We start from the raw sequence: 21,026 nt of genomic DNA on the forward strand, positions 1-21,026 counted from the left end.
GACCCTGAGGGCCCTTGTCAACACGGCACAAACGTGCCACAACGCACCGTAGCCGTCGAAAAGTCAGCCAGCACAATGCGACGAACAAAAAGAAGCACGCTGTCTTTGGGCCTGTACCCACCAGTTGTTGTGACAAAGCAGAAGCAACAAGGGCCCCGGGCCGACTCGATGACACGTCTGGCGAACCATATTCAGGAGCCGACCACCCTGTGCTTCCCAGAAGCATTGACGAAGAGGAGATCCGTTCAGTGTTTTCAGGCTGTGGAGTGCCGATTGCTTAATCAATGAGCCAAGCCCTCGTCTCTCACACGTTCACTTTCGCGCGCATCGCCCAAATCAAACTCACCTCGGGCGACGAGGTTCACGGCATCGCGGCCAGGTGTCGCGAAGCCGACCATGCTTCTGGCTGTGATTGGACCAGACAGGGTTGCATCCTGTGCCTCTACCTGCATTTTAGCTGCAACTCGTTCTGCAAGACACGGCTTTTAATCACATGGCTAACGTGCCCCGTCATGCAGCACGCAGGCGTCGCTCACCGGTGAGTGGGTGAGTGAGCTTTACTCAGCGCAACATTGGTTAATGGCTGCCAGCCCAGAGCTGGTGTACTGGACATCTCCATGTCAAGGTCATTGCACGCACAGTACCGCCCTCGGCAGTGGTCGCAGGCAGATCCGCTCCCGTCCGATGAAGATTCTCACTCCACAAGCCATGATTCGTTGTGTTGCACGACAGTATTTTGATGGCGCTATGACCGAACCTGAAGTGTGCAAGGCAAGATACCGCCATCGTCAATGTTGACTACATTGATGTTCAGAGGCCAATCGCGTGGGCATCAGACGACAGACAAGGGTCGAACTGCATGGTCTACGATCCGGATAGTACTTAGTGATACCCCCGGAACTCTATGAAGCTGGTGGACAGCAAAGGCTGAAAAATCTCGAATCCCGGTTGGGCAAACAAGTCACCATCACGCGAGCTCAAGGCCGTCGCATCTGGCTTCCAATCTGAACCTCACTGGCCCAGTGAGGCGCGCTTGTTCCTTTGCAGACACACGACAACATGAGCACGCTTGTCGCCTACCGCGCAAGGATCGGAAATTGTTCACACCCAGCCTGAAACCACAGACCAAGAGGTGGTCCCGCGCCGCCCGCGACAAACCCTGGCCACCCTCAGAGGTGCCGGGCCATCCCAAAAACCACCGCACGCCGCGTAAACTTTGATAATGAATGGCGCAGTGGCCCCAAGCCAACGGCGGCTGAGCTGGCTGTGATAGCAGCTCCTGACGAGATGAACCGTTTCCCACATGGCTGCTAGTGAGGCGTAGATCTAGCTGAACGTTGTATGCTTCTACCATAATCGACCTGTTGTCTTCGCTTTCGGTCCCACCATCGACGTAAGGGAAGGTTCGCCGTTCTGAGGGAAGGCCGCCAGAAAACGCCTACAGCCAGCCAGCTGTTAGATTGAAGGGTTCTTATCGCAGCACTAGGTAGGTGACGCGGAAACGATCCTCATACGAGTCGTCGAATCAACGTGCGCCTTCGAGGCTGTGCTTCCCACGTCAAATTCCCAGCAGCGCGGTTCGACGGAAATGCAGTTTGCGCAATCCCAGTCGTCAGTAGTAAAGGGTTCAGTCACCTCCTGGCGCCATCTCGGTGCTCAATTGTCCCACCCAGCTGTTCTCGACACGGCTTGATGGCGGTCAGGTGATCGAAGGCTCATGTCGGAGATGGGCAGCGGCCGGCTCCCCGATCGCTTGCGACCATCCAAGGCGGGGTTTCTCGCGTGGTCGCTGGTGATCTTGCTGCCCAACTCGAGAGAGGGTGGACCTACAGTAGTCCTGCTACGGGTCTCATTTTGCATGATGAACACCCACGTTCTGGGCTAGCTGTAATCATCGTTTACAGTCTCCAGAACCAATTTCCAGAATCGGTGCTCCTTTGCTGGCTGCCATGGTCCAAAAATCTGACGGTGATTGTGACATGAACACCAAGCTAACCCAGCAGTGCGCCTTATCTTCTATGCCAGACTTCCGAGTTCTCCGCTGTCATGGGCGGAAAAGAGTTGCTCAATTTCATCTGTTCTCCAAGGCTGAGGCATGCTGCATGGGCACGAGACCGTGCTGTGTGGTTCTCGTAGCACTAACCCCGCGTGAAGTACTTGGGTAGTAGATTATGTAGGGCCGTCACACAGGATCCAAGTGCGATACAACCTAGGACTGCCATGCTACCACGAGCGGTTCGCGTGAGGATACACCTGGTTTTGAGAACTGTCTCGGATCAGGAACTTTTTCCTAGCTGGACTTCGAGCTCTGTACAAGCCTAACCAGGTGGAACAGTCGGCTTCGAGCCCCCTGAAAGGCACGTCAAACAAAGAGCGAAGCGCCCCCCCTGAGGCAAAAGTCTCTCCCTCGCCAACCTAATATTTCACTGAGCCCCTGAGCCGAAAGTTACAGGCCCACGCTCCGCGCGCATGTCACCCTCCCGGTCCCAACTAACATGCACTCAACCACCATTAGCAATGATTACATGATGTGAAGTAGTATCCCGCGGTGTTGTGAAGACTGTACGTGGGTGGCATTGTGAATCCCCACGTCCCTTGTATGTGCCCCCGCATTGTCACGTTTCTGTTCCATCTACTGTTCGCGTCATGAAAGTATGCATGGCACGGATCGGAGGTAGGTAGCTAATGTATATGATAGTGTATTCCAGTAAAATTGAGCTGTGGTCCTTACAACAAAGGACTGGACTTAGACGCGTTGATCCAGTTATGCCCCATGGACAACCGGTCACATTTTCGAGTCGTGCTGAACTTTGTTACGGGTTCTTCTAACCGAGACTGACGTCTTTTGAGCGAACAACCGAAGTCGTAGTCGAGCAGATCCAGGCTCGGAAATTACAACGTGTGGTCAAAGAACAGACTCTCGGTGCAGCGCGAAGCTGTAGAGTTTTTATGAAAATTCAGCTGTTGCAGCGTCCATACCCATATTGAGTTCACAAACGTGTCCACGCTCGGAGTCCTCAGCAGAATGGAGAGTTATAGCTTTGACGAGCTCTCTCGAGTATTTGAGGAAGAACGGAAAGACCCTCTCCTTCTGAACCTTCAATGAAGACGGCAGTGATTCCACTTGGTTTAAGTATGAAGCAAAATCATAGGGTACTACGTATGATCTAGATGCATCGCGCCCTTGCACGATCTTATGAGACCGGTGGCTTCTAAATGTTACGAGGCAGATATCATACATAGCCTGAGCGAACATATACGGACTCGAAGTACAAAATTTGTTTGATCGTTTCAAATAAGAACATGATTTCTAGCTGAGTGCACGTGTGCTAGAACTTAACGGCGAAGTGTAGTGGGGGACTTGACCTGCAGGCAACATGAGAACCACACACGATGATGATCACATGTCCTTTGGGCTGACTGGAGCTCACAAGCCTCTCATTGATCAACCAGATAAGGAGAAAGGGGCCTACTTACGAGTCTTCAATCGTTTGTTTTGACATCGTGCAGAAACGACTTGGATCAAGAACTTCTCTGTATTGTGTTTCCGGGATGATTTCAACGCCCTGAGAAAGATGAGCCTCCCGGGCCACAACGTAGTTCAAATCCCCGGCTTCGATTCTTGACTTCGAATTTTCCTGACTACAGCCTCTGGTTCTGTGATGTGTCCAGCCCGTGACCTCACATCATCGAGCCTGACGCTTTGCCTTTCCTGTGGTTCGCGAGCAGTCCTCCTGCGTCGATGGGTTACAAGCAGTGTAGAGAAGAGTATGAATCCTATCAAAAGAGGCTGGGCACGCTTTAAATTCCCGAGGAGGACCATCGGAAGCACTGCGCGAACGCCACGCGCGGAGAAAGGAAGTTGTTTTAGTTGCGCAAATGGCACTACAAGATTGGCTGCCAGAAACCCCTTGCTGTGTGCTGCCTTAGATCCAGTGCCATATTCCCATGTCGTTTCGCCTGGGGAGTATGGTCTGGATTTCCGAGAATACAGCCCAATGACCTGATGCTCACAATCTGTGAAGAGCGATCCTTGATACGCGTCACCAGATACGCCGAGAAAGAGACCAACATCATGGACCAAGTGCTTCGATAGGAAGGCTGAGTAAACTGGGAAAAGTGACAACTCAAGACCTCCAAGAACCGAGTCAAAGCCAGGTAGAGGCACGCCAGCAGCTGGGCCTCCGTGCCGTGGGCTGCCTGATCAATAAGCGCAATTTGTCTGACATGTCATCATATTTATCTATGGCTAACTTTTAACTATTCCGAACCCAAACTCGACCCGATGGCAGACACGATGCGGCCTGTGAAGCTCTCTACCATGTTCGCCTCTCCCCTGGCCGCTTCGACGCGTGACTCCTCCAGACACTCGAGGACCGTCTTGATGCCGATGCCAACTTGTTGCGACCCGGTGTCCTGTGAAATGGTGTTGACAATGTGGTTGATGTCGGCCGAGTCAAAGTTGTTTGTCTGGTTGAGAAGGCTCTCGAGCTCGCGCAGCGTGGAAACGGCAGGGACGGGAATCTGACGCCTGAAGAGCTTCATGACGCCCAGCATTTTGAGGACGTTCAGCTCCGAAGTTGTCACGAAGACAAGGAGGCGACGGCCCTGCGTATGCTTGTTAGTGATACGTCGCAATGGAGAAGATGGGCAGGCGGCTTACCTTTGGAGGCGCAGACTGGATTAGGGACGTCAGTCTGTCAAGAATGGTGTTTGAGAAGCGAGGCCCGATAGGGTTCCACTCAATGAGCTGCTCAAAGTTGTCCAGAATGACTATGCTGAGCGGGGACTTGTAAGCATCGGCAAAGACCTTGGAAAGGTAGTCCTTCTTTCCAAACTCGTCGCGGAAGGGTGTCAGGTTCTGCGGTGACACGAGTTTGACAAAGGGGTACTCGGACAGCATGGCGATGTGTGATGCGATGGCTGTCTTGCCAGATTCAGCAGGGCCGTGGAAGAGGACTGACATCCTGTCTAGGACCTGGCCCTCCTTCAGAGTGTTGACGTAGCCCATGCCAGTGCGGATAATGTCCTCGATGTGGCGGCTGTACGTGATGATGCCCATCTTGATTGAGTTCGCCAGGTCGTCCTCAGAGACACCGTATGCTGGCTTAACTTCGGTCAACGCCGCCAGGAAATCCTCCATCTTGATCTTCATGGAGGCGACGTCCGACTTCATCTTCGCCATCTCGCCGACTTCGGTGTGGCGGTTAAACGCAAATGACGTCGCAGCCTTGACGACACCTGCAATCTCAGCACCAGAGTAGTTCTTGGTCTGCGCCGCAAGGGCCTGAACATCAACCGAATCGTCCATGATATCGTTCTCACGCATTTTGTTGGTGTGAATCATAAGGATTTCCTTTCGACCGTCCTCGTCAGGGAGACCGATCTCCAGCTGAACCTCCAGACGCCCAGGTCGCAGCAGAGCCTCGTCAATCATGTCCTTTCGGTTCGTCATTCCGATCAGCAGAATGTTGTTGAGCTGGTCGACACCATCGAGCTTCGTCAGAAGCTGGTTGACCACACTGTCACCGACACCAGTGCCTCCACCGGCGCCTGATCCACGCTGCTTGCAGACAGCATCCAGCTCGTCGAAAATGATAATGTGAAGGCCGCTCTCGTCGCCCTTCTCCTTGTACTCCTTTTCCGCATCGGCGAACATCTTTCGGACGTTCTCCTCCGAGGCACCAACGTACTTATTGAGCACTTCAGGACCGTTGATGATCTTGGGTGGACGAGCGTTCAGCATCTTACCAATTTGTCTGGCAATCAGCGTCTTGCCGGTTCCGGGAGGGCCGAAGAGCAGAATTCCCTTGACGTGCTGAATTCCAAGCTTTTCGACAAGTCGGGGCGGGAAGACGCGAGATGCGAAGGCTCTGCGGAAGATGGTGCCGAATTCCTCGCCGAGGCCGCCGATGCCCATGTCCTCAAACTTGAAATCGGGAGCAATGATCGAGTTGGTGTTGGCCCTGTGAGCGGAAGCTTTTAGATTGATCTCCGCACCGGGCGCTTTGAAAAAGTTAACTTTCGTCTCCGGCGTGATGATACCGCGAGATCGAGGCTCCCTCGATGCTGCAGCGCCAGCGGCCTCTGTCGACATGCCGAGATCCACCAAGCCGACGGTCTTGACGACGATCATGAGGGGAACGTTATTCACGTCCATCAGGATCCTCTCGCCCGGAGATAGGATCTGATTCTGGTATGTCTTGAGGAATCGTGGCACAAGGTCGTCTTCGTCATATGCTTGAGCTGATGTCTTCTTGACTGAGGCAAATGATACTTCGACATCCAAACTGCCGAGGTATGCCTGGCTACCTTGGCTGAAGGGATCATAGACCTCGCCAGTGAAACGATCCATCATGCCAATGCGGCACCACGTTCGCTGAGGGTCGGACAAAGAGATGGTTCCAGGCGGGAAGCCGTCAACGGGTTCGGCACTGACAACGTATTCTCCAAGAGGCTCACCACCACGGATGAGGATATAGAGGTCGGAACCGTCGCGGCTCGGAGGAAAGTCCATAGGCGACACGGCGCATCTTCATGACAGTTAGCACTACTTTGAAGCGAGTCGCAGCATTCGGACGAACTGACTTGTTGTGATAGATGAGATGGCTTTGCATGGTCTTATCTTGGACCTTACCGACCGTGAGAGGGACCTGTCGACCTCCACCACCACCGCCACCGCCGCCGCCACCTCTCGGGGGGGACATGGGAGACTTCTCGTAGTTTGAAGGCAGGCCGGGGGATCGCTGTGGTTGTCCGTAGCCTCCTTGGCCACCGTATCCCTGGCTGCCGTATCCTTGGCCGCTGCCGCCATAAGAGCCCTGTGGCTGCTGACCATAGGACTCGCGGGGCGGCTGGTCTCTGGAGGGTACTGCTCGTGGGTTGGCGCCTGGAAGGCCCATCCTGCCCTGGCCGAAAGGCGGTGCTCGTGACATGTCGGGGAGAGAGTGTGTGAAAGTGAAGGTCTAGGAGATCTGGTCGTGATTTGTGGTAGAAGGTTTTGACCTTTACTTTGGACTATTAAGGGAGCGATGCGTTCACTTCCAGAATCTGGTCGTAAGGTGTTCTGTAGATGTTCAAGGAGGCCAGCGTCGTCACATTGGTGTTTCGTAAGTACCTGAAGTGTCCGTTCAGGCGCAGCTGTCCCGCTGAAAGCGGTTTAGTGGCAGAGCTACCTGTGGTGCCCATACCGTCATGGTGGGGTTTTCGCCTTCCCCACGACCAACTGGCCCCTCCAACCTGGCCTTATCGCTTATCGCTCCTTGCCCAAGCTCGTTATCGCTCCTCGCTCGAGCTCATTCTCGCTTCAGGCGCCCAAAATCACCCGGTCCAGACCCAGGCGGAAGGGACTCGACGAGTCTGGCCCTCTGGCAATCTCCATCAAGATGCCTCTGTAAGCTTTGTATTGCTTGGAAACCCACGGATGGCCGCTGACGAAGTTTAGTCATCTCCTAGGAAAGAAGTCTTGGAACGTGTACAACGCGGACAACATTGCCCGTGTCCGCCGTGATGAGGCAGCCGCCAAAGCCTCCGAAGAAGCTGAGGAGCAGCGCATGCAAGAAGTCGATGCAGAGCGTCGACTAGCCATCCTGCGCGGCGAAGAGCCTCCGCCTCTACCGGAACCTAGCCCCGAACAAGCCGTCGTTCGGCACGATCGCCATGCTTCGGGTCACGAGCGCAAGAAGCGGAAACGCACTGGCGAGGACGATACGGACTTTGAACTACGAATCGCCCAGGAACGATCTGCTGTGGTCCGAGCACACGGAGAAGATGTCTCGCAAAGGAAAACAAGCAGCGCGCCGATTGTGGATCGGAACGGACACATTGATCTGTTTGGAGAGGAGCGCAAGGCAAACCGACGTTCAGAGAAGAACGAAGAGGCGGAGAAAGAGGCGGAAAAGAAGAAGCGTGAATACGAGGACCAATACAGGATGCGTCTGTCGAGCGCCCCGGGCCGTGGAGGCATGTTGAACCCCTGGTACTCCAAGACAGCCGACGACGGAGCACAGCCAGATGGGTTCCAGGCATCTGAGAAGGACGTCTGGGGGAACGAAGACCCTGGGCGCAAGAAACGGGCAGCAGACAGGATTACCTCCAGTGACCCGCTAGCCATGATGAAGCGAGGGGCCGCCAAGGTGAGGGAAGTTAAGAATGAAAGGCAGAAACTACAGCAAGAGAGGGACACGGAGCTCGAGAAAATGCGGCGAGACGACAGGCGCAGAGAGAGGCGTGAGCGAGATGAGAGACGTTCTGAAAGGCGGCATCGCGACCGAAAACGTGATGGGGTGGGTGAACTCGACGGTCACGAAGAGAATCGCGACCGTCGCGAGTCTCGACACCACGACCGCAGGAGACCTTCATCGAGTGCGCGACACCAGCAGGACGAAGGACATCGTCAACGCGACTATTGATCTACAGCATGAAAGCGTAACGGATATGATCTGAATATTGGTAATGGCTGCGCTCTTGGGCGATGGTCTCGAGTGACAGCACAGCCATTCGCCACAATCGTGAAAAGAGACCCGAGCGGCACTATTCTCTCTGTCATGATTGTGCTGTCGCAGACAGATGTTCATCTGCTCAAGATGGCCAATCAGAAAATGCTCCCAGGCTGCCATATGATCGTGATATAACGGCACCCCTGCTAGGCGGCCAGACCGCAAGAACGCCTGACGCCCTGCAGGGCTGCGGCGCGGCGTCTTCAACCCTCTAGCACAGCATTCGAGGGCCTCATTCTGGCCATGAAATGGCGTTTATGTATGACAACGATTGATGGAAGATCTGCTGAGTCTTTCACAGAGATGATGGCGAAGCACACGCAAATGCTGCACTGCCACAAATTGCAAGAAATGGTTGCGAGAAGAAAACGAACTCGAGATAAAGGCTGGGCACCGATGCCTGGGGAGTTCCTTGAGACGAGACCTCACTTAAACCACCAAACACTAATCACCTCGTCACCCCGTCACTCAGCACAGCGCCCGCTGATCCTCGTGTTTCGATCGACTTCACAACCCTCTCACCACAAGTTCTACTTTCTGTTGATACAATGCCGGATCTCTCAAAGTTCCTCTACTACCTCAAGCCCCTCCACGAGCGGAAGCCCCCGAAGAAGGTGCTGCCAAAGGACGACAGTGCATCTCAAGCTACAGGCGAGGATGGGGAGAAGAGAATATACGGGTCGTTCGGCCATCGTGAAGGCCCGAACAGTATCGGGGCTGCAGCTGGTGCAGGCGCTCTAGGAATGGTAGGCCTACCAGGCATCTCCAGATGATAGAACGGAGGTGCAGAAGTGTGCCGTTGAGATGCTGGTTCAACTACATTCACGATCAATTCTTGACTGCTGTGCCCATGATGGTGGTGACGGCGGCGGCGGCAGCAACTCCCGGCAGCACAGACGGGGCAACGCTGACGGAGTCTGTGATAGCTGGTTCTGCTGGTTTACCTATTCCGGCCCGGCCTGGTACCAAAGCCTTGTGTCAATGATAGACCCAAATTTTAATTTGCTTTGTCTTTCAAATTATGAATTCAAGTGCCATGCTGCGCAGAACACGACTTGCTACGCAACAACCTGTGTGAGCTACCCAAGTTCTCATGATAATCATTGACGCCCCAAAGAAAAATCTCGAGCTCAGATGCTTTTCTGCGGTATCAATGTATCCCATCGTGCGATCCGCTTTCGGGCTGCCCATTTCCTTCGTGTCCGAAACGCACCAGAATAACCTGACATTTTGAGGCTCCTATCAAGCGTGGTGTTCAACCTTCGTTGCAACATCGTCAATCTTTTCATCCGACAAAACATCGGTGAGGCCCATGGAGGCTGCTATCTCCACCAATCTCATCTTTTCGTCATGTGCAGCCGTGTCTCCGAACACCAGGTCCATGTCTTCGAGGCTCTTGCCGCGCGTCTCCGGAATAAGAAAAAGCGTGAAGAAGAAGGCAATGGCGCAGAAGCCGGCGAAAAAGAGGTAGGTGCCGTATCCAATGGTCTCCAACATGTCCGGAGTCACCAATCCAATGACGAAGTTGGACATCCAGGTCGCGCTTGTTGTAATTGCCATGGCTTTCGAACGGTTTCCAAGGTTGAAAATCTCAGAGGGAAGAACCCAACCGATAGGAGCGAACGAGTACGAGAAGTTTATGTCGTAAATGTAGATGAAAGCGATGCCAGCCCACCCAGCTGACTTGTTCGTTCTGAGTGACTCTCCGAAACCGCCAATGATGCCGCCAACAATAACCAACGAGATGAACGTACCAGCAGCTCCGCAGAGAAGCAGAGGGCGCCTGCCCACTCTATCGATAAGAAAGAGAGCTGGGAGAGTTGACAAAGTGTTCACAATGCCATATACGCCGGTCGCGAGCAAACCTGACGTCTTGCCCGACAAACCCAGCTGGGAAAACATCGTCGGTGCGTAGTATATAATCGCGTTGCACCCCATAAATTGTTGCAAGAAGGCGACGCAGCAGCCGATAGCCAGGCGCTTGAAGGCAGGCCGGGTCGAAATGAGGGCGACATGTTGTGCGATGAATAGAGGAATACCTGTCTTGCCGGGATACCTTTCGCGGTTGAGAGCCTCTTCGAACAGAACCTCTGCCTTGATACCGAGGTATTCGTTGCGTAGTGAGGCAGTGTCGGGATGCACTCGTCGAATCTTGGCCAGGGCGGCAAGTGCCTTGTCTTCTTTGCGGCGTAGAAGATAGAACCGAGGAGACTCGGGAAAGAATAGCATACCGATGCCCAGCACGAGAGCAGGCAGAATCTGTAGACCGAAGGGAATGCGCCACGAAATATCGGATTGTCCGGTGCAGCCGCCCGGGCCGACATCGTAACGAGGATCGAATTTGGGGAGGTTGGTAGTGCCACCTGAATAGGGGATATCTGGAGCGCAGCGAGTGCCGCCGATGTACTGGGTTCCGTACTCGAGCCAGTAGCTGACAAGAATACCAAGAGTGATACTGAGTTGTTGCATGACTACTAGTGTTCCTCGGATTTCGGGCATAGATAGTTCGGAGATGTACATGGGGACAATCATGGTCAACATGCCAACGGCGAATCCCGCAATGGCACGGCCTGGTTACGAATAAACAACCGAATAAAATATAGCAAGTGGAAATATTTGGACGGACAACTTACCTGCAAATAGGAGTGGAACATCGTTGGCAGCAGTCTGAAAGACAGATCCAATAGTGAAAATAACGACAGCTAGCAGCATAGAGCCTTTCCTGCCGATCCAATCGGCTACGGGGCCATTGACGAGAGATCCGAGCCAGGCCAATAGCAGAAGCGACGAGACAAACCAGCCCTTGAAGCCGCTGTCGATGTTGATGCGTGGGAACGTGGCGGCGAAAGATTCCATAGTAAGCACGCCGGAAACTACACCTTGGTCGTAGCCGAACAGAAAGCCACCGAGACTAGCAAACTGGACGGATATTAGTAAGGGTTGGAGTTAAGGAGGACAATATCTGTAGACAATGAATGGGGGTAGCAAAGATTATGTTGGTTTGAACTGCGAATTGAGACAGGAATTCAAGTCCTACCGCTGAAAGTCCAACGATGAAGGGATTCTCGCGCAGCAAGCTCCAGGGGCCTCGCTTAGGCGAAGAACCACCTTCCGAATTGGAGCCTTGAAGTTCTGACATCTTTCGGCTTTTAAGTTTCCAACACTTAGCTTTTGATGTTGCTGATTTGATCCAGTCGAATCTGGGGAATCTTGCCTTGCGGGGAAGACCTGGGGTACTTATTTATACATCAGGCCGACTTGTGGAAGATAACATCGTATTGCGGTTCTAGAGCCCAGGATTGTACCAACCTAGAGTTTGACTTCGGGTCACAGAAGTCCGGACCAATGCCCTCCAACTTTGGCACCTCTTCCGGGTCCACACGATTTGCGGGCTTGGGAACTGAAATGGCAGGCTTAAACCGCTTGACTGACTCATGGAATCCACGACTTGCACTCCGTAGATCATTGATCTCCGCAGATGTGCGTCGGCTTTCTTGTCGATCGGACGTCAGTCGTCCGGGCCAAATGAGCATGCGGAGTGTTGTGGTAGGCCAACACGTTCAAGGCTGCCGAATGCTGAGCCACGGCCTAGTTCACAGTTAGAAATCCAGCAACAGCTGCAAGCACCAGTCTTTGAACAAGCTTCTCCCTCTTTGCACAAAATTGAAACATCACCGCCTTTCAGTATGCTGGATCTCTCCAACAACAAGAACCTGGGGGATAACCTGGCAAAGACGACAGCTCAGCTACGGTTTCGCGCCGAGCACCTACTCGCTGAACAAAATCGTAATGATTCTAGACAACGAGTTTTGATTGCGCTGGCTGGTGTTCCCGGCTCAGGCAAGTCAACAATCGCCACCGCTCTCCTCGAAGACCTGAATAGACACGGCATAAGACATATTGCTGTCCTTCCAATGGTGTGTTAAAATTATCGTTCCCACCTCAGATTATAGCATTTCCTCTTTCAAAATTCTGACTATCATGCTTCTTCAGGACGGATTTCATTATCCTCGACACGTTCTTTCGTCCTTCAACGATCCAGCTCTGGCCTTTCGCCGCCGAGGTGCCCCATTCACCTTCGATGCAAATGGCTTCCTGGAGATTGTCAAAAAGCTGAAGCAGATGCCGGTAACAGGGTGCGGCGAGCACGCGATGATCTTTCGGGCGCCGAGCTTTGATCACGCAGAAATGGACCCTGTCCCAAACAGCATTTCCCTGTCCTCAGAAGCGAGATTGGTGATAATCGAAGGCAACTACACGCTTCTTAATAAGGCGCCGTGGGACCAGATCGCTGATCTTGTCGATGACAAGTAAAGGGCTTCCCATTATCACCATTCAACCCCAGATGGTCGCTAATGTGTGTTTTGTCAGGTGGTTTGTCGATGTAGCAGAGGACGTGGCACGTCTTCGACTTGCAGCCCGACACCTTAAAGCTGGCATCGAGAACACAATGGAGCTTGCGCTCTTGCGGGCCGATGAAAACGATGTGCCCAATGGTGTCTACATACGCAAGAATTTGATCGAGCCTGACGTCCGAATTATTAATTAGAATGAATTGAAATCGAACCTATAAAGTGTTATATCTGGAATGATCCTGTCTCTGGCCAGCCGAAGAGGGTATAGAAGTCGTCGGTAGGTTCAGCTGGCCATAGAACTGGATCCATAGACCAAGATCCCAGCTGAATGTTCGTCCAGTCCTCAGACGTCGGGACTTGACCGGGGAGCAAGATCTCGTTGATGATATTAGCGCAGCGAGTTGCCAGAGGATTGTGGGCAAAGACACTGCCGAAAACATGACGAACAATCTCGAGATCAGCTTGCCATTCAGCCAAATTTGATGATTCGGGGTCTCCATGGATGACAAGAACAACGATCAGGGACGCATGAAATAAGAAGAAGCTGGATTGTTCCCTGTCAGCCGCCTGAGGATAGCGCCATCTCGGACGGGTTACTTACATCAGGTACCAAGTGGCGAGCCTGGTGATAACGCCGTGCCTGGTGTAAAAGTCGATCGATCTGATCGTGGCAGTTGCTGCTTGGAGTGCGATGCTTCTGCACTGTTCTTCGGCCGAGTCGGCATTCAGAGGCTCGCCAATCCCACCCTTCCTAGCCGCTTGTTGGAGCAATATTTGTCGGAATAGAATTATTCTAATATTCCAGAAGCGCCACCATAGACGAGACTTCGTGAAGAGAAATGTCGACTCCGTGCATTGGCCATCGTAGTTGAGAGCGAAAAACGATGGCAAGGTCTTCGCCCATCGACTCAATGTTGCATCCATTGACAGCGCGCTCTCGGCAGAGACACCGACCGACGAAAGAAGTCGATTTGAGATGAAATTGGAATGAACATGAAGATCACTCTGAATCTTCAGGCCAGAGTAGAGCGTTGGCTCGTTAACTTCGGCAGGCTGGTCGGTCGTCCTGCTGGTTAGAGACTGTTTTAATGGCGTTAATACGAGCACAGAGCACAGGGAGGAGACTCCTACCGCATCATGGATATTCAGAACTGGTCGGACATCCATCGCTTCAGTGTCGGGCAAGAGAATGGGTCTGCCAAAGGTAGTCGACGCGCCGCTGTCAAATATGTAGAGCCCCCACCAAACCCGCCGACGCATCTCACGTTGCAGCTTATTGATGCGCCAGTCTGGTAGCTCTCTGTGTAAACCCAAGCTGAGCGCCATGCGCGTTGCTAACCCGAGGAAATTGGAGCCAGTGTTGGGTTTGTTCCGTTTCTGACTGAGGTTGCTCAGCAGCACAAGAGCTTGCACAAACGTCAAATTCGCGCTCTCAAACAATGATTCGTCTTCTCCGAATGCGAGAGCTCGATGGTAAAGTTGGTCCTCGAGCTGCCCCTGAGCATCATCTAGGCACCATGCCCCGAGGGCCAGCACAGTGTGGAGCAGCATCTGCCACGAGGTTTGCTGTGGCCGCGGTATGACCTCATGAAGCTGGGCTCTGAAAGTTGGTTCATGAATGAAGGGGTATGCACAGTGGTACACAGAGAAATAAGTATCAACCAAATCGACTATGACCTGGCGCGATACATTCACTGCAGCTAACTGGGCTGAAGGATCGCGCGAGGAAAAGTGCTGTCGGAGTCGCTGTGGTCTAGGTTGGTCATCGGCAAGCGCGGCGGAATGACCAGTAAGAAGGAGCAGTGATCTGAGGAAGAACACACCAGCGGTTGAACCTGATGAGAAGTCAAATCTAGCTCAAAATCAAGAAAAGTACGGGCACGGCGTACCTAGATAGCCCGTGCCTCTGGGCTCGACGGACAGCGCAGCCATGCCGTCGGCGAGGACCGCAATGTCTTCCTGCCAGTCGAACCCATCTGATTCCTCAGGTACAGCTTCTGAAATAGGACTGGATACCTGCTGCCCCGGTGTTTGGGATGATGGGCCTCGTGGGGCGAAGTGATCTGATGCTGTGCTTTTTGGGGTGCCCGTCGCCCTTGCGCCAAGGGCTTGATTAATGTCGACATCGGGAAGTAGTTCAGCAAATAACTTCTCAACACGTTCTAAGCGACTCTCAACATCTGTCAAGTACCTGTGAAATTGTTGGCATCAGGAAGGACAAGCGATCCAGAGGTGGATAAGAGACACAGATTGATGGAGCTTACACGCGAGTGAGGGGTGATCGATGGGCTCTGCCGCTGTAATGACAGGCCACTGAGCTTCTCAAGCAGCCCTTGCAGCTGGGGATCTCTTTTGAACACTGTGCCACATGTCAGTTCCATACATCGAGATCATCTCGGCCGGGGCGGGGTTGGATTCATGGTGGCCATGGGACGAGCACCAACTCTGAGTTTCTTGGCGCGGCAGTGATCGCACTGTTGGAATTTAGAACTGGCCTAGCGATCACAGTTTCAAGACGGGCAATTCCACATACTGCTAAAGAATTGACATAAATCGAATGCGAGCTTGCTTCGGTCATTTTCCATTTGCGGCCGCTCGTGGTCTGAGGATAGAAGAGATTGTGGAGGCGGTCGTCAATGCGGAAGGCGACAGCCCACACCTGCCAGATTCTGCGCTAGTGGCCTGCCACCATATCACCTCACAACCGGGCGGCCGGACCTGTTATGTGTATAACGATATACCTGGCTGAGGCTCGACATACCCGTCAAAAGTTTAGATTTTCTACTTGTAGAAAAGGTCTCTATGAGTCGGAAGGGGCAGTCCTGAAAACTTCGAATTTTCCTTATTTTTGTAGACCAAAGTTCGCGCAACTGTCTGGCGCAATCAGGCGAAAGAGCAGGGTCATTTATCAAGGTGTCGCATACATGCACCCAAATGTCCTTGACTGATCACTTGAGTTGAATCCCTTAGCTCAATCCTCGACTAGAGGGGAACGGACACGAAACAGAAGAGTGTTCAATAGGGACTTTTCAGTGGCGCCTTTACGATTTCTCATAATTTGGAAGTTCACTGATATCAATTTCATTACGATGTGCTGTCAACCCCAATGAAATACATGAATCACTGGATGCAATCCAAGGAAGAACGCTGTAGTCAAGTTGGCTACGTACCTGCGAATCGAATGTCAAAATCAGGCGCTGAGAATCTCCCCCATGGCCTCAATGGAATCTTTCTTCTCCTTCGACCGGTACTTTGCTTCCGCCAACCCTGTCACCACTAGCATGTCCATATCCATGGTCGCCGGCGGCACATAGATATCAAAAGTAGGTTGACTCTGCTTGAACATCCCTCCAGGCCGCCTCTGATAAATCGCCAACACTCTCTTCGAAGAGTCTTTCAGGTACAGCGTGCTTGACGACAACGTGCTGCTGTCAACGCCCCAGCTTAGCTCATTGCCGTGATATGTAAAACTATGCTTCGTTCCCATGGTGTTGCTCTTCATCTTCAGAGCTTCGCCGCGTACAGTAATATCAATTTTGGAGGAGAGAGAATGCAGTTTGGCAGATCCAAGCGCGGCGTTGGGATCCTGAAGTCGGGGATCGGCATGCAGGATTGCAAGTGACTTTTCGTCGGGACTGTTGTGCAAAGCCCATATGGGCACGAGCTGACCCGAGGAGTCCAGCCGGTCAATGGTGACTCGGGCTCCACCGAGTTGTTGGTTAATGCATAATTTGTCGTAGAGCGTGGAAGGTGCCATCATTTGGTCATGGCGGTGCGAAGAACGTGCGGCGCGTGATAATGAAATAAAACCAGTATGAGAGTCTGGCTGGAAGCCTTGATGTTTAGAAAACAAACTACGTGACCGGAAGAGGTCGTTGATATAGCCCTTGAGCATTGAGCCTGAAGGGCTGAGCGCCTTGCCCGGCTGAAGATCTCGTCAGACGATTCGTGGCGCAAGCAAGCCTCCAGAACATGACGTAGGGCATGGAGACCCGCATAGGTTGGCAACGTCAACCTGTCGAGTCGGTTCCAATCAGTCCATTCCGGTGATTCTACGTATACGCGTATCGGTAGCACAAACTACATTCCGCGTACCGCGGGCTAGATTTCCCAACATCTGAACAGTACTTGATCACGGGAAACACAGAGTTTCTGCTTTCCATCAATTTGTCGCAACGAGATGTCAACGATCAGCTTGTGTAGGCACTCAGGAGCATGTGGGCCCCGGTCCTCTTCCGGTGCCGAGTCCCCACTTGTCGCCCGCCCGGAGCCGGTAGAATTAGATCAAGGCTCCTCTCGATACTGGGCCGGCCGCAATAACTGTCACGTCAAGAGTTACAATGGTAGGCCAAAAACAGCTGCCTGTGGTGAGAAGAGTATGTCTTGGTGCTCGTCATTGGGCTTGGGTGGCGCAAGGTCCTTGATTGCCTACACTCTAGAACGACACGAGGTGAGAAGGGAAGAATTTGACCACGCCGGCGGATGAGATGTAAAATAAGACAGTGGTGAACCAGAGCCAATGTGAAAAACAAACCCAACTCCAGGCCCATGAGAGGGATGTGCACGGGAGTAGCCTGCCAGACAGCCTAACACTGAGGCGAAATGAAGGATCCGCTGTTTGGAAGGATTCCAGAAGTCCTTGGTGGCAGTGTTTGATGGATCCTCCACGTCTTCGCCTTGTATCGCCACCTAGCGGATGGCTTACTATTGTAAACCTCCCACCAACTGCATCATCGCACCGGCTCCTCCCTTATATAGCTTATGAATTTAATTGGGGGAGGGGGGTGGGGCGGCCTCATAATCGCAGGAGTCTGAGCAGATGCTACGCGTTCAACCATGGTGAACCATGGTGCTTGAGGCGGGTCGTCACAGCCATAGATTGGTCACAGGCGGTCTACGGTAGGGGCTGCGGACTCGAAGCAACCGGAGTCGATAATTGGAGCCGATGGGGTGCGTCGGTGGGCACCCTTCGAGTGTCTTTCTCTCCAACGGCTGGACGGCAGCGCCAACGGCCGATTGTTGCCCCGAGCACGCCTAGTGAAGTCATGAAGCGCACGAGTTCGAGCGGTAGGCAATACGCGTTCTGCCTCCAAGCTTGTGGCCAACCTGTCATCTGCTGCCATTGATTGAACATGGGGTGGCGTGGTCCCCAAGGAGCGCCATGTGGTCTTCTCTGAGGCTGGTCGGTGGAATGTTGGGCGGCTGAGCGAGGACCCATGCAATCAATCAACCTAGGCAAATAACTAGGCACATATATGTACAAGCGAGCATCCACAAATCGAGGCCACACGCGCTGCCCTGTAAGTCTAACGAACGTCTTGCAATACGACGATACGGTATTCCAGCCTCGCCCAGCTAGCTAGCCTTTGGGCGCCAAAGGTAGGCTGACAGCAAGACCGATGTCACATGCCAGCCTCAGGGTGTGCAGTCACATGAGCGAGCGACAGCTAGCAGGGCCATTTGAGATTCAGGGAATCCCATGCCCGAACAGATGCACTCAATGAATATGAGGCCCCCCCCCCGGAGATCCTAGGCAATACACCACTGTGGTTGAGGTGAGGTCATGACATGGCCTGACGGGTGGTGCGGAGGTAGATGCAACGCCAGAGGTTACCCTTTGATTCCGTCCGCGTCGCGACCCTACCGGCCGGCGCTGCTGATCCGAGTGAGCCCAGGGTGGATGTTGGGGCAATCTGGAGTGGCAGGGCTGGTCACGCTGCGACGAGGAGGGCTCCTTTCGGTATAGCGTTTCCCTACGGCCCCGCTCGGCATCCACATTGCCGATGAAACCATCGTGAGCCAAGAGCAACAGGCGAGGACCTATCCCTGCAAGCTCCCTTCCTGCAGGCGTCGTGACTGGCCGGCACTTGCCTCTCCATTGGCAGGTACCCACTAGAAAGCTGCCCAGAGCTCTGGGCGCCTGCTGGGCAACGTCAACACTGCCCTCGCCGCGCTCCTTCACCACTGTGACCAGGCAATCAGTGACCATCTCATCTCCTCTCCAATGCTCCGCACGACCCTTCCCCAGTATTCGCCTCGAAACGAACCCCCAAGCCCCCATCACCCAAGACATTCCCGAGTTCCTTTCTGCCTTGTCGCTCTGTACAAATACCCCGGTATCTCCCTTCCCACTTAGACGAAACTTTGCCTCATCCAACGAATGTCCGATCCCATTCACCATCGCCCTTCATCGATCACAGTGTCTGAACAAAACCTGGTTGACACACCTGCCTCCACAACTCAATCCTATCCGTCTTCTGTCGCCAATACCAACATGAGTGCTCCAGCCTACGAGCAGCAGGGCACCAGCTCTGGCAAGGCCCCGGTTGCTGAACCCACCGGTCAGGACTTCTTCAACAACAACAACCTCAGCGCCGATGATGAAAGACCCAGGCCTACTGATGGCGCCACCTCGAGCGACGCTGGTGGCATCAACGGCGGGTTTCAGCCCACCCATAAAATGACGGTGAAGCCTCCCGCCAAGGAGGACCTCCAACGCAGCTATGCTACCGTTGTGGAGGAGAATGCCAACCCCAAGGGCTGGTACGGCACCATGATCAACACCGCCGGTGCTATCATTGGTACCATTGGCGCTATTCCATGCTGCATCATCTGCCCCAACCCTTACAAGAGTGTCAATCAGGGCAACGTTGGCCTCGTCACCAAGTTCGGCAAGTTTTACCAGGCTGTTGATCCTGGTCTTGTCAAGATCAACCCTCTCAGTGAGCGCCTGATTCAGGTCGACGTCAAGATCCAGATTGCCGGTAAGTTCAGACAGTCCAAATTTCGACAACGGCTCGTGTGCCTAACTTCAGTGCAGAGGTTCCCCAGCAGACTTGCATGACCAAGGACAATGTGACTCTCCACCTGACATCTGTCATTTATTACCACATTGTTGCGCCCCACAAGGCCGCCTTTGGTATCTCAAATGTTCGCCAGGCTCTCATCGAACGCACCCAAACTACGCTTCGACACGTCATTGGCGCGCGCATTCTTCAAGACGTCATTGAGCGCCGCGAGGAAATCGCCCAGTCTATTGGCGAGATCATCGAGGACGTCGCGGCTGGCTGGGGTGTGCAAGTTGAAAGCATGCTCATCAAAGACATAATTTTCAGCCAGGAACTGCAAGAGTCGCTGTCCATGGCTGCCCAGAGCAAGCGTATTGGTGAAAGCAAGATCATAGCCGCCAAGGCCGAGGTATGTTGCGAGTTCTGTTCCCCCTTTTGTCCTATGAAACTTTGACTAACACACATGCTAGGTCGAAGCTGCCAAGCTCATGCGACAGGCTGCCGACATTCTATCGTCTGCACCCGCCATGCAGATCCGCTACCTCGAGGCTATGCAGGCAATGGCCAAGTCTGCCAACAGCAAGGTTATCTTCTTGCCTGGTGCTAGCCAGGGCATGCCTTCTTTGAACAACGCGCACATCACAGATGGCAATGGCGAGTCCAGCAACAAGAATGATATCACCGGCAGCGACTTCGGAGGTGGGAACCCCGGTTTTCAACAAGCGCTGAACTCCCGCGTTATCGAGAACCTTTAAACGTGTTCATCGAATGCTGACTCGAGGGTTGCGTCGCGTTGAAATAGCGTGGTCCCATTCCTGATTTCGATGCCCTGCACTCGTCGCTGGGCATTTGTCCTCGGCACTGCAATCTTGCTTGACGAATTCCACGATAACCCTCTACACAATCTTTGCGCTTCCCACAGTCAACCCTTTCTGTCGAATTTCATATACCCACCCTTTTTCATCGCAAGGACGACTCGCAAGGACGAATGCACTGTTCTTGCTCAGTTTTCTGCAGACAGGAAGTTTGCAGTAGCTCGGGCCGTACGCAGAGACGAAAGATGCCCTGCGTCGTTGCCCGGAAAAGGCAGGACGGATGATACCCCTCGTTCGCTACCATTCCGTGACTCAAGGATACGGAGGTTCTGTATCTGCTTGGTGCAGATACCTTAATTAGTTGCTTAGTCTCTGTGCGCTCGACTGTTCTTAATGAATGTACTCTACATGTTTGTTGTATGGCATATCTCTGTCCCCCGTGACCCGACCCAGGTGTTTAGGTTGAGCCCCTGCGCACCATGAGCCCGCCCGCCAATAGCCCCCGCACCAACAAGATCCGAACTGGTGTAATGGCTAACATTTGACGCTCTCACCGTCAGGCTCAGGGTT

At 53.3% G+C, this 21,026-nt stretch overlaps 6 protein-coding genes across 6 annotated transcripts; 2 read left to right on the forward strand and 4 right to left on the reverse strand.

The window, feature by feature from the left end:
* Window positions 1-4,260: 4,260 nt before the first annotated feature.
* Window positions 4,261-6,935, reverse strand: SEC18 (transport between ER and Golgi ATPase protein; the record flags this gene model as incomplete). Its single annotated transcript, XM_028638431.1, has 3 exons — window positions 4,261-4,608; window positions 4,664-6,533; window positions 6,589-6,935. The coding sequence occupies 3 exons, from the start codon at window positions 6,933-6,935 to the stop codon at window positions 4,261-4,263; spliced, it is 2,565 nt and encodes an 854-aa protein (XP_028490292.1).
* Window positions 6,936-7,072: 137 nt separating this feature from the next.
* Window positions 7,073-8,411, forward strand: D7B24_004260 (uncharacterized protein; the record flags this gene model as incomplete). Its single annotated transcript, XM_028638432.1, has 4 exons — window positions 7,073-7,109; window positions 7,164-7,191; window positions 7,334-7,393; window positions 7,445-8,411. 4 exons carry the CDS (start codon window positions 7,073-7,075, stop codon window positions 8,409-8,411), a joined length of 1,092 nt encoding a protein of 363 aa, XP_028490293.1.
* A 1,329-nt stretch (window positions 8,412-9,740) lies between these two features.
* D7B24_004261 (uncharacterized protein) lies at window positions 9,741-11,637 on the reverse strand (the record flags this gene model as incomplete). The annotated part of the gene is made up of 3 exons (XM_028638433.1): window positions 9,741-11,068; window positions 11,132-11,417; window positions 11,536-11,637. 3 exons carry the CDS (start codon window positions 11,635-11,637, stop codon window positions 9,741-9,743), a joined length of 1,716 nt encoding a protein of 571 aa, XP_028490294.1.
* A 1,438-nt stretch (window positions 11,638-13,075) lies between these two features.
* On the reverse strand, window positions 13,076-15,908 carry LAC9 (lactose regulatory protein lac9 and GAL4-like protein; the record flags this gene model as incomplete). The annotated part of the gene is made up of 8 exons (XM_028638434.1): window positions 13,076-13,397; window positions 13,455-13,933; window positions 13,985-14,688; window positions 14,743-15,044; window positions 15,118-15,212; window positions 15,298-15,327; window positions 15,387-15,522; window positions 15,859-15,908. The coding sequence occupies 8 exons, from the start codon at window positions 15,906-15,908 to the stop codon at window positions 13,076-13,078; spliced, it is 2,118 nt and encodes a 705-aa protein (XP_028490295.1).
* Window positions 15,909-16,043: 135 nt separating this feature from the next.
* D7B24_004263 (uncharacterized protein) lies at window positions 16,044-16,748 on the reverse strand (the record flags this gene model as incomplete). Its single annotated transcript, XM_028638435.1, has 1 exon — window positions 16,044-16,748. One exon carries the CDS (start codon window positions 16,746-16,748, stop codon window positions 16,044-16,046), a length of 705 nt encoding a protein of 234 aa, XP_028490296.1.
* A 2,379-nt stretch (window positions 16,749-19,127) lies between these two features.
* NPHS2 (Podocin) lies at window positions 19,128-20,396 on the forward strand (the record flags this gene model as incomplete). Its single annotated transcript, XM_028638436.1, has 3 exons — window positions 19,128-19,617; window positions 19,674-20,050; window positions 20,112-20,396. 3 exons carry the CDS (start codon window positions 19,128-19,130, stop codon window positions 20,394-20,396), a joined length of 1,152 nt encoding a protein of 383 aa, XP_028490297.1.
* Window positions 20,397-21,026: the final 630 nt, after the last annotated feature.

The sequence above is a fragment of the Verticillium nonalfalfae genome (genome assembly GCF_003724135.2).
Source record: "Verticillium nonalfalfae strain VnAa140/NRRL 66861 chromosome Unknown scaffold_237, whole genome shotgun sequence".
Classification (NCBI taxonomy): domain Eukaryota; kingdom Fungi; phylum Ascomycota; class Sordariomycetes; order Glomerellales; family Plectosphaerellaceae; genus Verticillium; species Verticillium nonalfalfae.